General features: G+C 41.4%; 1 protein-coding gene across 1 annotated transcript; it reads right to left on the bottom strand.

The window, feature by feature from the left end:
* Positions 1-899: 899 nt before the first annotated feature.
* On the bottom strand, positions 900-5,223 carry KLHL31 (kelch like family member 31). The gene is made up of 2 exons (XM_027852869.1): positions 4,052-5,223; positions 900-1,632 (listed from the first exon to the last, which is right to left on the bottom strand). Exons 1-2 carry the CDS (start codon positions 5,221-5,223, stop codon positions 900-902), a joined length of 1,905 nt encoding a protein of 634 aa, XP_027708670.1.
* Positions 5,224-15,208: the final 9,985 nt, after the last annotated feature.

Consider the following 15,208-nt stretch of genomic DNA (forward strand, 5'->3'; position numbering starts at 1 on the left):
GTATTTAAAAATATTATAGAACTGGACCAATTCTATGCAGGTATATGTGAGCAAAATTATTCTTAAACTTTAATGTAAAGTCAGAACTGAATTGGAAAATTCATACAGCTCCAGAAAACAACAAATCCAGACATATCTGCCACCCAGTGGCCATTTTGGGAACTGCTGCCTCTTTATTACTTTGGCTGAAGCGCTGGTTTTTTGCTCAAATTCCAATTGTGAATGAGGTCCCGAGGCCAGTCACCACAGTAGATTAAGTGACATTCGAGATTTTAAACATCATGGCATGAGAATTGCAGGATATTGTTATTATCCATTAGATCGTAAGAGGGCAGGGACTGTCTTTGCATCTTTTTGTATCCCCAGCATTTAGCAGTGCCTAGCACATAGCAGGTTCTTAATAAGTGTTTATTGAATAGAATAGAATTGAATCTCAAATAAGATGACATTTGTAAAGCACATATCACCGTGCCCGGCACATAGCAGGTGCTTAATAAATGTTTATTGAATTGAACTGAATCTCAAATAAGATGGTTTTTATAAAACACAAAGTACAGTGCCTGGCACATTGTAGGTACTCATTCCCTTCCCCGCCGTCTTACCCAAACCCCATCATTTTGCAGATGAGGAAAATGAGACCCAGATCTCAGGTGAATTCAATGACTCGCCCAAGGTCACACAGGCAGGTAAGCGGCAAAGCTGGGTTGTGACCCCAGTGGCCTGACTCTTCCCACTGCTCTGCCTCTGCGTCCTACGTGGCTCACCATTACATTTTAAAATACAATCGTGGTAGGGGAAGTTTGTTTATACGCTGTCCTTTGTGGTTATTTTTTTTAAGCGGCCAAAGGGTTAATTACATAGCTATACAAATGCGTCTTTTCTCTTCATTCTCACTACCTTTAAATGCTGACTGGTACGGAGGACACTGAACTAGCTCTAGATTCCCGGGCCATATTGTTAGGCATAGAAATAGTACAGCATGACACTCCCACAGTGGCTTCAGGCAGCTCATCCTCCTCAATCCATTCATTAAGGTCGGGATTGAAGCATTGGATGCACTTCTTGTATTTCTTTTCTATTTCATTCCAGCCTCCCACCAAGTAAATCCTACCATTGAGTGTGGAAGCCCCGGCGGTGCTGACGCCGGTCTGAAGGGGAGCCACGTAACTCCACTGACTCGTATAAGGGTTGTAGCACTCGACGGGGATCACGTCCACCCTTTCCCCTCTGGGCCCCACCTGGCTTCCCCCCATCACATAGACCCTCTCGCTGAGAGAGATGGCGCAGTGCCAGCCTCGTGGAGTGCTAAGGATAGACTTGTCGTGCCAGTCATCGTTAGCAGGGTCATACATACACACTGAACGGGAATAGGCGCTATTGATGTAGCCTCCCGTCACTAGGATCTTGCCATCGACGACAGCACTGGCGTGGCAACACCTTGCCACCTCCAGAGACTTCTTCATCTGCCACTGGTTCGTGGAAGGCACGTAGCATTCAATGGAAGACAGACAGCCTTCCGAGTTGCGGCCGCCTACTGCAAAAAGGAGCCCGTTGAAAACGTTGAGGCTGAAATGGGTGCGTTTCTGATTCATGTTTGCCAGGTGTATCCAAGTGTTGAAACGGGGGTCATATCTGAAAATGTTAAAGAAGTGTATTACTCTTCTCTGTCGTTACTGAGGAATTTAAGCTAATTTTAAAACATTTCTGAGCTAACGCCACACCATTAAAAACAAATTGTGATGTCAGAAAAAGATAACCGACAAGTAACTAGTAAAGAGAGCAAAAACAAACAAAAAACAAACAAAAATCTTCATGGGATTTAGAGCAGCAAGCTACCTCAGAGATAATGTAATCCAATTCCCTCATTTTATAGATGAAGAAAGTGAGGCCGGAGAAGTTAACTTTTCTGAAGTCGAAAGTGTAGTAAGTAGCAGACCTGGGATTTGAACCCAACTGCTTCTACTAGCTGAAGGAAATAGCAAACCACTCCAGTATCTTTGCCAAGAAAACCCCAAATAGGGTCACAAAGAGTCCAATACAACTAAAAAATGATTCAATTACAACAATCTTCTACTACTAATTCAGTGCTTTATCCATTCCATCAATGACTCGCAGTTTTTGGATATAACCTCAGACTTAGGGGTTTTACTCAGCAGATCTCTTTCCTCATTGGTTGCCAATAGAACCCTGTGGTCCTCAGGTCCACAGACACCTGGGAGAAGAGCCCTGACAAAAGTAAATGATCAGTTCACCTTCATTTACAGTGTCACTGACAATTCAGGCTACCCAGAAGAGGGATGTTTGTGAGGTTTCAGGAAGATATTGGATATTTATGGGCAGTGGAAAGAAGTAAGACAAATCTCCCACATTTACCCTCAACCTTGTGTCCCCACAAACATCCATCCACCCACAGCTAATTATTGACCCCCCCCCACTTCCCATCAAGAGGGAAGACTGTTGCTTGGGGTATATCATTTTTCAGTCTCTGAAGTATGCATCCTTCTTGTGCACCTCACAGTGCCCTAGTCTTTTAACTAGTTTGATTTTGCTGCCATGAACCTTAAAAAGAGAGAATTAAATGTTACTTCTTTTATTCATTGGTATGTTCATTTTGATTTTAGATATCCTCTCTGGTCATTTAATCAATGATTCAGAGGGGCAAATATGTAACTGTATTGAATACTATGCATCAGAAAAAGACAATAGTGTGAGACACCAAAACTCCCTTTTTTGGACGGCTGTGTAGCATAAAATTAGTGTAGATATAGAAATTACTTATTCACATTTTAATATTCACCTTTGCCCCATACAATCTCATTATAAAACCCTGAATACAAAGTACAAATGTTCATTAAAATAAGAAAGAGAGAGATTTTCAAAGAGAATGGTTTCCTCTTTTGCAGTTGCTACCATATGGGAAGAACAGATCAGCAAAGATACTTCTTGTACAAGCTAACTAAGCCTGAAGAGTGACTCATTTTCTCTGGTGATCCAAGGAGATGAGGCCTTATCCCTGACCATACCTTCTTCCTCCCCCATGGGGTCCCTCTGCCAGTCCCTCAATCCCAGTCATACAAAACCAATGGGACCCCTAGGAGAACATCATATTGGTTGAACCCCTAGGAAGCTACACAAACTTGCACATTAGGGTTAGGCCCTGGGAATTCCCATACCCTTAGAACCATGTTGATACTGTGTGCCTAAAGTAACTACCAATTCTCTCCTATTACTTAACTTATGCAATCTGTATTCTTCTTTGGAAGATTCTCCATTGGCGTGGTCACCAACAACCTCCAACTATAAGAACTCAGGTTATAAACTCTTCCAGGAAATACCAACTGTCCCCAGTGTGCTCACCCAGAATGTGAAACATTCTCATGCTTGTTTCCTATACTGAGCAGGGCAGTGTCTGTTTGGAAACCCTTTCTTCTTCTCTTGCTTTATTTTTCTTTCAATAATTCCTTTTGATTTTACAAAGCTACCATTGTTCACACGTGATTTGCTATACATGCGATTTAAGTGAAAGGATAATGAGAAGACATTTGTCTCTGCTCTCTCAATGACCATGTAACTACAATCACATTTGTGAAATAACTGAAAGCCCATAAAATATCTGTGCTCTTTTCTATAGTTTTGCTACAATTTATTTATCCCTTCATATAAATCTTAGAAATCAACTTAGATGTCAATTATTCCATCTCTTTTCCCTGTTACTAATCAATCATTCAACGAGCATTTAGTAAGCACCTATTATGTGCTAGGCACTTTGCTAAATGTTGGACACATCAGTTACATATCTGGTGGATTGAGAGGCTGTCATTTAAAACAACAAAAACAACAATATGTCCGGAGTTAACTTCCTAATGTATTGATGTATGTATTCATCTCTGGCTTTCCCAACAAAACCAACCTGTTCTATTAGCCCTGGATCAATTTCTTTCATTCTCTGATTTTATGAACTGAGGTAAGCTAGGCATGGCTAGCATACTCCTACGTAAAGACTATTTCTCTACAATGTTAACCTTTAATTTCATAATGAGAGATCATTTACCTGCAGAAATTGCTGACTGCATGCTTGGCTTGGTTCCTTGCATCGTTCTGGTCTTCTCCACCAGCCACATACAGAAATCCATCCATCACAGTCACACACTGATTAAAACTCTTGGCAGGCATTTCGGTCAACTTGCTCCATCCATTCTCAGGGTCCCTGTATAAGACATCTCTGCTAAGGGACTTTTCAGTGAGGGCAGGCCGCCCCCCAACAGTGACTAGAACTCGAAAGCCCCCTCGGATTCTTGTGCGCCTAGACTGCAACGTGTTTTGGTGGTAGGGAAGTAGGTGATAATTCATGGCATCCACAAGAAGCTTGTGACAATCTGCATCTTGCATCATCCTGGGTACAGACTGAACATAATTGACTAGGTCTTGAGCAGAGATGGTACCAAAGCGAATATTGCTCAAGAGATCAGCAGCATACTTCACTCTCTTTTGGTCGAATTCTAACCATTTGGTTGCGATCTGGAATGCGACTACTTCAGAAGGCAGCTGCAGGTCGTCATCTACCAGTAGTTCATTGATCTGCTCAAAAGTAAGTTTTAGGAACTGGTCAGTTTCTGAAAACTCAATGAAGTTGTCCCGGATAAATTTCTGGGAGGCTGCTTTAGTGGTTTTTAGGTTATAGGTTTCTGCTATGTTAGCAACGTACATACAATTCTCAACACTGATTTCTCGTATCAGAAAGTCACTGCACATCTTCACGAGGGTGTGGATTTGAAGGTAGGCAGCCGCAGAAATGATGCTTCCTATCGTGTATAAGGAAAGAGTCAGCTTTCCAGTATAGGCATACGCAATCACAGTAGCCAGGCCGACCGGTGACACATCATTGAGATCCACTCTTTGAGTGGCGGGGTCCTTCTTTAGTATGTTGTAAAAATAGTCACTACAGGAGGCCATCACTGACTTGTGAACATTGAAGGATTTAGTTTTGGTGCCAATTACTAAGTCACAGAGGAAGTTCTCCTGCCTCATTTTGCTTAAACCTTCCAAGAGGTTGGGTCCATATGAGGCATCGGTCACTTCTGATGAGATGCAGTTCAATCCATTGCCTCCTTCTAGGAAACTGTTTAAAGCATTCAGTTTGTTGAGTGGGCTATCTTCTACAATTATTGTCATCTCATTGACCTCTCCTTTGTTCTTTTTGACAGTCTTCTTTTTGGGTGCCATGACTGCAACACGATGTCACAGGCAAGAGCTTGCTAAACAAACAAGAGAACAAAAACCGAATACAATAAAATGCACAGATTCAGTTCAATAATGAAAACTTTCACTTTCAGATAATGCAATAACATGGTTCCTCCCTCCATTTTTACTATGTTATATGCCAATTTATGAGTATTTATGGTTTAAGTTTACCGATGTACCTGGGTACCTAGTATGATTTGTAGTAACTATAAATTTTGTATTGATTGGGAAGAGGTAGAAAGGTATGTCTGTATACAAACCTCATGTTTCCTCAAAGCATGGTGCTGAGAGACCCCTACTTATGGCAGGAAATTCTCTTTGAAGTATACCTCAAAAAAACCTGTACATGGACTTTGAAACATGGCAAAATCACCCTGCGTGGACTCAGATTGGGTAGATGTGCTTCTAGTGTTCACAGTTTAAAAGTATATAGGAGTCTTCCAAGAAAAGTGGGTATGAGGAAGGTGAGAGACAGAAGAAAAATAACAGCCACATCAAGACCACACCTGCATTAGCACAGACAATAAAAGTGATTGTAATACTGAGAGAAGTTAACAATGCTTTCTAGTTGCTGCACCAAGAAAATAGCATTACCGATACTTCTGCTGCAACATAGTCCCTTAATAACTTTCCATGAATTAACCCTCTACCACTGCATTAGGGAGACATAAGGGATGATGGGGGATTGACTAGTTTCCTACAATTGTGCTGCTGAAGGAGGTAAGTGTAGTCTGTGCATTCTAAATTTCAGAGCAATTTAAATTTCAGTGCCCTAGGCCAAAGCTCTAATTTCCCCACCCCAGTTATAGCCTAGTTCTAGCCCCGACTCTTCTAGTAACCGTGTCTATTACTGGTAAAGGTATGGTCTTGGCAGTCATTTGGAAACGGTCACAGAGACCATTTAATACCTAATTCTTTATTAATACCATGCCATTCTCTTTTAATTAAATGTCTTTGCTTTGAATTTAGGTATTATCTGACTTGATGAAGCATAGAGAGATATATCAGTGGGGGTTCAAAGCTATGAATTTTAATAGTCAACTATCCCAACAGGACCATGAAGCCTAGGCTGCATGCCTGTGGGTGGGTCAAATGAATTTAAGCATATAATTAAATTATATTCCACTTCAGTTAGAACTGCTGACTGTTCTGATCAGGCAAGATACCTGGCAGCAGTCCCAGAACAGGGGCAGTGGGCACTTTATTGGACCCTACTGACCTATTAGTTCATGCAGGCTGGCTGATCAGGTAAAAACCTGTGTGTGTGTGTATGTGTGTGTGTGTGTGTGTGTGTGTGTGTGTGTGTGTGTGTGTGTGTGACTAATAGAATAATGAAGACCATCTTTCAGGGTCAATGGAGCTGCTTTGGGCCCCAATAGGCTGTGATGGCCACAGGGAGACTAGATAATTGCTGTGATCTCTTAGCACTAAGATTCTATAATCATAATAACAACTAACATTTATATGGTGCTTACTATGTGCCAGGAATTGTGCTAAGTACTTTATTATTATGATCTCATTTGATCCTCATAACAACCTTGGGAGGGACGTACTGTTATTATCCCCATTTTACAGATGAGGAAACTGAGGGAAACAGAGGGTAAGTGACTTCCCCAGGATCACACAGCTCAGAAGTATCTGAGGCTAGATTTGAACTCAGGTCTTCCTGACTCTAGTCCTGGCACTCTACCTACTGCACCACTTAGCTGCCCCTTTGAATGACAGAATCACAGATTTCAGAGTTGAAAGGGACTTCAATGGCCATCCGGTCCCACCCTTTCCCCCAAAGTAAGCCCCATTACAACCTATCTTTTAGGTAGTAGATCCAGCCACTGAGTGAGCCCCATTACAGCCTATCTTTTAGGTGGTAGATCCAGCCACTGAGTGAAGAGCTAGTGAAGAGCTAGAGATGAGGGGGAACCCACTACCTCAAGGTAGCCCCTTCCACTTTGTGGCATCTCTAATCACTTAAGAAATTTTTTTCCCTCTTATTGAGCCTAAATTTGTCTCTGTAACTTGCCATGGATTGTTCCTATCTCTGTCCCCTGGTACCAAACAGAACAAGATTAATCCTTCTTCCACATGGCAGCCCTTCAAATAAGTGAATATAGCTCTTGTGTTCTTCTTCATCTTTAGGTTAAACACTCCTATTTCCTTCAACTAATCTTCATATGGCAAGAATTAAGATTCTTTCCCATTTTGGTTGCTGTCCTGTGGATGTTCTCCAGTTTATGAATGTCCTTTGCCTGTGTCCCCTAGAATTGAATACAATAGTAGAGATGTGGTCTGACTGGGTCAGAGTACAGTCATGGCCTCATTTCTGGGAGCTATGCATCTCAATGGAGGCCAGGCTCATAGTTACTTTTTGGGATCTATTTATATTGATTCATTTTGAGCTTACAATCTACTAAAATCCCAGATATTTTTCAGATAAACTAATATCTAGCCATGCCTCCACCATCTTGTATTTGTCGAGTCTATTTTTTGAACCCAAGTGCAAGAAATTTATCCCTATTGAATTTCATTTAATTAGATTTAGCCCAGCCATCTAGCTGGTCAAATGCTTTTCTGTTCCTGGCTTTGGCATCCGTTGTGTTAGCTCCCTGTACCAGCTGCTCCCCTCATGTCCCCCACTGCCCCTCAAGCTTTGTGTTTTCTGTATATCTGATACTCCTGCCATTCGGCCTCCAACCAAAATAATGATAAAAATATTAACCAGCCTAGAGCCACACATCCCTGGTGCACTCTGCTGGACATTAACATCTAGGATGTTACTAAAGAAATTTTGAAGTTTGAGGAGTGATAGAAGAATCATTGACTTTGGAGTCAGAATTCCTTTTTCACCTGGGCTATATCATTTATTTATCTATAAAATGAGAGCATTAAACCAGATGGTCTCTAAGGTCTAACTCTAAAATATATGATCCTTTGATATTTTAAAAAAAGAGTGTTACTGAGCACTGTAATATAAGGGCAATTCCACTCCCCCCCCCAAATTCAGCCATAAAACAACTATAATGTTATTAACTCCCTTTCATTTTAGAATATACATTGAGTTTTTAAAATAATTTTTTGAGACTTGGTCTCCTAATCTTACCCGGTCTGGGAATGCAATGCCCCTTCACCAGCCTGATTCCGCTAAGGATGATTGGGGAAGTTTTGACTTGCTCAGTTTTTTACCTGTGCCATTTTACTATTCCCCTTTAGGTACCTGGTGGCTCTCTGCTCCCAGGAGTTCGTCATATTGGAACTGGACTTAGTACAGACACACGATGGACTTTAAACCCAACTATAACTCAAAACCCCCAAGCCCAAACAATCCACCAGTCACAGCCTCTCCAGCAGCAGGAATTACAGGCATGAACGAGCCATTAGGCTTGGTGAGGTGCTTTACTATTTACCATAGTCACATTGACTAGTGGTCTCCAAAGTAGGAGGATAGGAGGGCAGCAAGACCTGAGGCCAGGGAGAAGGATTCAACTTATTAGAGGGCAAGAAGACAGGTCACATCTTTCCCCCATAACCCACCCCTCTTCCAAACTTGCCTGTGACTATAGAGGTCACCACAAATCTTACAGTCAGGAATAATGAATATTTTAATTTAAAAATCAGTTTCATCCTCTGTAAGGAAAGACTGTAGCAGAATTTCATTGCATTTGATATTTAATGTGAAAATGTGTTGATAAGTTAACCTAAATATTTTTCAAATAAGTATAATAGAAAATATGCTTTAAAAAAATTAATTCCAGCTATGTTCTGCTGCACTAAGACCCACTTAGAGGCAGCTAGGTGGTACGGGGAATAGAGTGCTAGACTAGGAGTTAGGAAGACCTGAGTTCAAATCCTCCCTCAGACACTTAACTAGCTATCTGACCTTTGGCAACCCACTAACTTCTCTCAGCTTCAGTTTCCTTAATTGTATAATGGGGGATGTTAATAGCATCTGCTTCACAGGGTTGTTGGGAGGATCAAATGGGATAACTTATAAAGCACTTTGTAAATCTTAATATTGTTGTTCAGTTGTTTCTGACTCTTCATGACCCATATAGGGTTTTTTGTTTGTTTGTTTTTCTTTTTTTCTTTTTTTTTTTTTTTTTGCAGAGATACTGGAATGGCTTGTCATTTCCTTCTCTAGCTCATTTTACAGATGAGGAAACTGAGGCAAACGGGGGAAGTGATTTACCCAGGTACTAAGTGTCTGAGGCTGGATCTGAACTCAGGCCTTCCTGACTTCAGGCCTAGCTCTCTATCCACTGGGTCACCTAGCTGCCTCCATTGCAGGTAATAGTATCCACATTTTGTAGCTGAGAAAACTGAAACTCAGATTGCTGCAAGCCACTTGCCCATGACACAGGCAAGTGTTGGGGGTGTGATATGCAAAGCAAAGTCTTTCCTAACTCAGAGTCTAGTGTTCTTTTCACTACACTATGACTCCTTGAGAGACAAAGTCTACTTTTAGACAATCACTTGAAAATAGTAAAAGTTTGTAATCATAAGTCCCTGATTTGCCAGGACAACTCCAAGGCTTTGTAAAGGGATGGTGCTTTGTCAGACTACCTGTTCTGACTGTTGTTTTAGAAAATGTATTCATCCTAATTTTAAGGTAAGAGAAGATAAGATTATGTGGTACAACTTAATAAAGATAGCTGTAATGGATTCCATTTATATGGTGCTTGAAGGTTTGCAAAGCACAAGCCATAATTCTCTCCTTAGATCCTCTCAAATTCCTGAGAGATAAATGCTGTTATTAGTCCCGTTTTATAGATGAGGAGGGCAGCTAGGTGGTGCAGTGGAGCACCAGTCCTGGAGTCAGGAAGGCTTGAGTTCAAATTCAGCCTCAGACACTTGCTAGCTGTGGGCAAGTCACTCCACTCTGCTTGCCTCAGTTTCCTCATCTGTGAAATGAGCTGGAGAGGGAAATGACAAACTCCTCTAGTATCTTTGCCAAGAAAACCCCAAATGGGAATACAAAGAGTCAGACTCTACTGAAATGACTGAACAACAATAATGACATAGATGAGGAAACTGAGGTTCAGACAGGTTAGATGCCTCATGGCCACACAGCTTGTAAGTGTGGCAGGATTCAAAACCAGGTCTTCCTGCCTCCAGAGTCAAGCCCTGCCATCCATTATGCCACGATACCTCATGATATACACTGATGAGGGAAAGGGAAAATAAGGGAAACATCACATGGGAGAGGTCTTAGGATGGGAAGTCTTTATAGAAGAGACATGAAGCTTTGAAGGAAAGATAGTATTTCATAGTATCATAGATTTCAAGATAGAAGGGACCTTAGAGACCATTAAGTCCTATGCTTCTCATTTTATAGATAAGAGAATTAAGGCTGAGAAGTTATGAGTTTGAACTAGTAGTCAAAAGGTATATCTGTTTACTACTCTGTACCCACACAACCCCGATTCCAGTTCAAGCCTTTGTCACCTCTCACCTACACCAGGGCAACAGCTTCCTATTTGGTCTTTCTTCCTTTTGCTATTCTTCTGTTTCTTCCTACTCTAATCCATCTTCCTACTTGCTACAGAAGTGATTTTCTTAAAGTACATGTCTGTCCACTTCACTCCCCAACTCAATAAACTCTAGTGGCTCCTGATTGACTCTAGGGTCAGTTATTATTTCATCTTTAGCTTATCCTGTTAAAATGAATATTTGGTGTGTGTTTTATAATGTACAGAATTATTAGTGCAGAAGTGATCAAATATATGCATATTGGAGGAGTGTGCTTAAGAATCTTTAACTGATGGATTGCATGGTCAAAATAACCCACTGATGCAGACAACAGGGAGAATGATGGAGTCTTAGGGAAAGGAGTGGCAAAGGATGGATTACATGAGGACAAGTAAGAGCTGGTGCAGGCAAGACTGTGCAAGAGGCAAAGGTGATCTCTGGCACCCTTCTATCCTTCTTGGAAAGCTCTCTTTTCCTCATTAGCATCAACTCTTTGTGCTGCCATCTGACTGGCCCGGCATGGCCTCAGACAAATTGAGACCTGAGAAAGACCTTAATTTATAAAGGCCAAGGTCACCCACTGCATCCTGGGCCATTGCCAGTCGTCTTGACTTTTGTCTTGCCATTGGACTTTTGACGACTCTGGAGGAGAGATGGAGGCTGACAACTTTGGGCAGTTCTGCCTCACTTAAATCCGATTCATGAATAAGTCAAGTCACCCTTGTGATGTCATTGATCCTCTTTGAGAATGAAAAATGATGAAGAAGAAGAAGAAGAAGAAGAAGAAGAAGAAGGGAGTTTTATGGCCCTGGATTAGTCACTTAACCTCTGGACCTTAGTCTCTTTCTGTGAAATACCAAGATAATATTTGTACTACTGACAGAAAAGGTAAGATAAGTGCTTGAAAAATCTTAGAGGTGTGAAGTTATGTGCAACTGCTACTGCTGATAAAATCTTTCATTTATGTGGCGAGGAGGAGGAGGAGGAGAAGAAGGAAGAGGAGGAGGAAGAGAAGAAGAAGAAAACAACAACACAACAACACAATAACTGCCCAAGAATCCCTGCTGAAACATTGTGTTCTAGACTCCCCTTCTTAGCAGGGAACCCATACTCCCAACCCTACCTCACCTTTTCCCCCAATCAAAAATTATCAGCCCTATGCTCCTTCTCTCAGCATCCTCCTAGAAGATTGGCTGGCTAATTTGATAAACTAATCCAGACTAATGGTAATTTATTAACTAATTAATTAACTAACTAGTTAACTAATGGTAATTTTATTAACCTCTTTAGATTAAGTCCCCTCTTGAAATGGAGATGTGTGAATTTATAAGTGACTCACCAAGAATCTTAAGTGGCTGGTGGGGAGATGTTTTAGGGCTAGGTAAGCCACCTAGCAGCTGGTCACTAAACTAGGTGGTGAGGTGGGTAGAGTGCCAGGACTGGAGTCAGGAAGACCTGAGTTCAAATACAGCCTCAGACATATCTGAGCTGTGTGACCCTGGGCAAGTCACTTAATCTCTGTTTGCCTCAGTTTCCTCATTTGTCAAATGGGGATAATGCTATCACCTACTTCCCAGAGTTGTTGTGAGAATCAAATGAGATGATAGTTGTAAAGTGCTTAACACAGTGCCTGGCACGTAGTAAGTGTTACTTAAATGTTAGCTATTATGATAACCTATTCAATTGTCCACATCAATTTTAAGGTCAATCCTAGAGAGAGAAACCCATGGGATTCTTGCAATTAGAAATTGTAAGCTAGTTCATTAGATGGCCCAGTATCCTAGACACACCTTTTAATTAGTCCAGCCCATCTCTACCTGGATCAGCCACAAAATCCCAGGACAAGTCAACTGTAACAACTTCCTGGCTCCCTGTTCATATGTACAGGTGTGTTTGGGGCCTGTCATTTATTCCTCTCCCTTCTCACCCAATGAAAGGATGGAGGCTACTACAAACCATAAAGGGCCACTCTTTGTAAAGCTGGACACACACATACACACATACACACCAGAGCCTTAACTAGCTAGGGCTGTTGTGAAGATCAAATGAGATAGTATTTGTAAAGAGCTTTGCAAATCTTAAAGTGCCATATAAATACGAGATATTAACATTACCACATGTGTGACCCAGACCAAGTCACCTAACCCCCCTGAGCCTTAGTTCCCTCATCTGTAAAATAAGGGGGGTAGACACTAAGCTCCCTTTTCGCTCCAAATCCTTGAGCTGCAGGCTTCCCTTCGCTTGTTTATGATTTTTGTAGGAAAAGAGAAATGGTCACGTCTCTACTCATTACCATATGCCCTATAACCGTTTTTGCCCCATGAAGCACAAAATTTCTTGCCCCGGTGCATATTTGAGTTCTTGAATGATTGTTACAACCTTCTGCACTTTCCTTTCCTTTCGTCTTACCCCTGCTCTTCCCTTGCTTCCATCACCTGCGTCATCTTAGTACTTCCCCTGTCCTCATCCCATGGCCTTGCTCAATTCAATCAGGCAACAGACCAAGGAAGCCAGAGGGCCTGTCAGTGGGCCCCGGTAAGCGGTCACTGTTGCTTGGTATCCTGTGCCCTATGTCAGCAGTGGGGCCTTCCTGTTTACCTGAGGGATCAGGAGTTCTGGTAAAAACAAAATCAGAGACCTCTGTCCATATAGGATGGGTAGGACTAGTTAGCTTGAAGGTTGTCTAGTTACCTTAAACAAGTCCATGCCCAGAGGATACAGACTCAAACAAACAAAAAATACCCCTGCCCTCCCTGCCATTCCCAACACCTCCATATATACAAATAATAATGCCAGAACATTTGCATATGGATGAAATCAGACTAATGTGAATACTAAGGGCAGCTTTGAAAGGGAAAAGCAGTCACAGAAGGGCAGCCCAAGGGATGTGCATGAAAGAGGAGAGGGGCATTTCCTTGCTTAGCACCAGCCAGGCTGTTGGGCTTTATGGACTGATTATATGCATGCATATCAGCCTGTCGTCTTTTTTAAGCACCAGCTGGCTTCCTCCTTGAGTTACTGACCAGCTGTAACTCAAGCTTCCCAAAGCATGCAGTCCAAGACAATTGCCCCAATTCAGTGGACTTTAGAAACGCCTCTGATCTCAGGCTAGATCCCATATACCTTTAGTACCTTTTTAAAGTAAAGAGATCTCGTCTCCTGCACCTACTGACTCTGTGATTCTAGGCAAGTCACTTGACCTCTCAGGGTCCCAGGCAACTCTCTCAGACTAGAGGTTACAGAAAAGTTGTTGGTCTGCTTGGGTGGAAGAAATGAGTTCTCTACTCCTAGGAGATCAAAGTTCTTTACAAAAGAAAGAAGAAAAGAAAGAAAGAAAGAAAGAAAAAGAGAGAAAGAAAGAAGGGAAAGAAAGGAAGAAGGGAAGGAAAAAAGAAAGGAAGGAAGAAAAGAAAAGGGAAGGAATAAAATATGTGATGACTACAATAATATAAGTGAAAACAATACTAAAAAGCAGGCAAACTCAGATGAATTTCAATGACTACTCTTGGTTGCAACCATAGAAATGAAGATCACACATACCTCTGAGAGAAATGATTATTTCCCTTTTATATTGATAACCAATTATTGAATTGGGACTAAGGTTTTTCCCCTTCTTATTTCCTCATTCAGAAATCAGCTCCTGTAGATTATCCAGTTTGCCTTTGAAGGTCAAGGTTGATGATAAAATGAAATGGGAAAACTCAGATCTGATCAAATGGTAAAGAAATTCTAGTTTAGGTGAATTGGTGGATACTGATCCATTGTGTTTTAGTCAGACAGGTCTGGGTGAAAGTGGATTTCCCCTTTTGTATAGATTACCCTAAACAGGGTGGTATGGGTTTAGATAAGTCTCTTTGACCAAGACTGAGTGATCAGTTACTTCCCTTAACCCCTCATTAGAATAAACTCACCTCTCATTATAATACTCATTCTCTCACTATTTGTTAACCAATTAGAGTTGATTTCCACCCTCAGGAACACCCACTCTTCCAAGGACGCTTAAGCATTGAGTGGGTTCCATGAGGGATCTTTCGTTTAGGAGAGACAGCCAAATGACCCTTTTATTAATTATCCACTAGCAGTAATCAATAAAATGATTAATTACTTCAAAACTATGTCTCTCAAACTTTTCATTCATCACACTTCCTTTCTCTGGGTAGACAGGTAGCTTACTATGGGAATGGAATGTTAAATACACTGTCAGCTGTGGTCATTTTTACTTAGCGTTTTTCTTTGCTAGGAGAGAGGTATAAGTGCAGGGCATAGAATCATACTGGGAAATGACTGTAGTCATTGGGTATCAACAAAACTTTAAAAAAGAGGGGGGTTAAAGGGACAGATTATCCATGATAGATGTCCAGAAGCCCATTTTCTAAAGCACAGTAGGATTAGGATTCTCTTCTGCCCTCAGGAAGGCTCCAGCAGTGTACTTCCAGGGTTTAGGCTCAGACTCCTAACAGCAGCAGCAACTGACATAGCATATTAAAAAAAAAAAAAGATATTG

This window comes from Vombatus ursinus, unplaced genomic scaffold (genome assembly GCF_900497805.2).
Source record: "Vombatus ursinus unplaced genomic scaffold, bare-nosed wombat genome assembly UNPS02009835.1, whole genome shotgun sequence".
In the NCBI taxonomy this organism is placed as follows: domain Eukaryota; kingdom Metazoa; phylum Chordata; class Mammalia; order Diprotodontia; family Vombatidae; genus Vombatus; species Vombatus ursinus.

Coding starts and splice junctions, on each gene's coding strand:
- KLHL31 (XM_027852869.1), bottom strand. CDS start 5,223: ATGGCACCCAAAAAGAAGACTGTCAAAAAGAACAAAGGAGAGGTCAAT. Junction 1,633..4,051: donor GCAGTCAGCAATTTCTGCAG/GTAAATGATCTC, acceptor TAACATTTTCAG/ATATGACCCCCGTTTCAACA.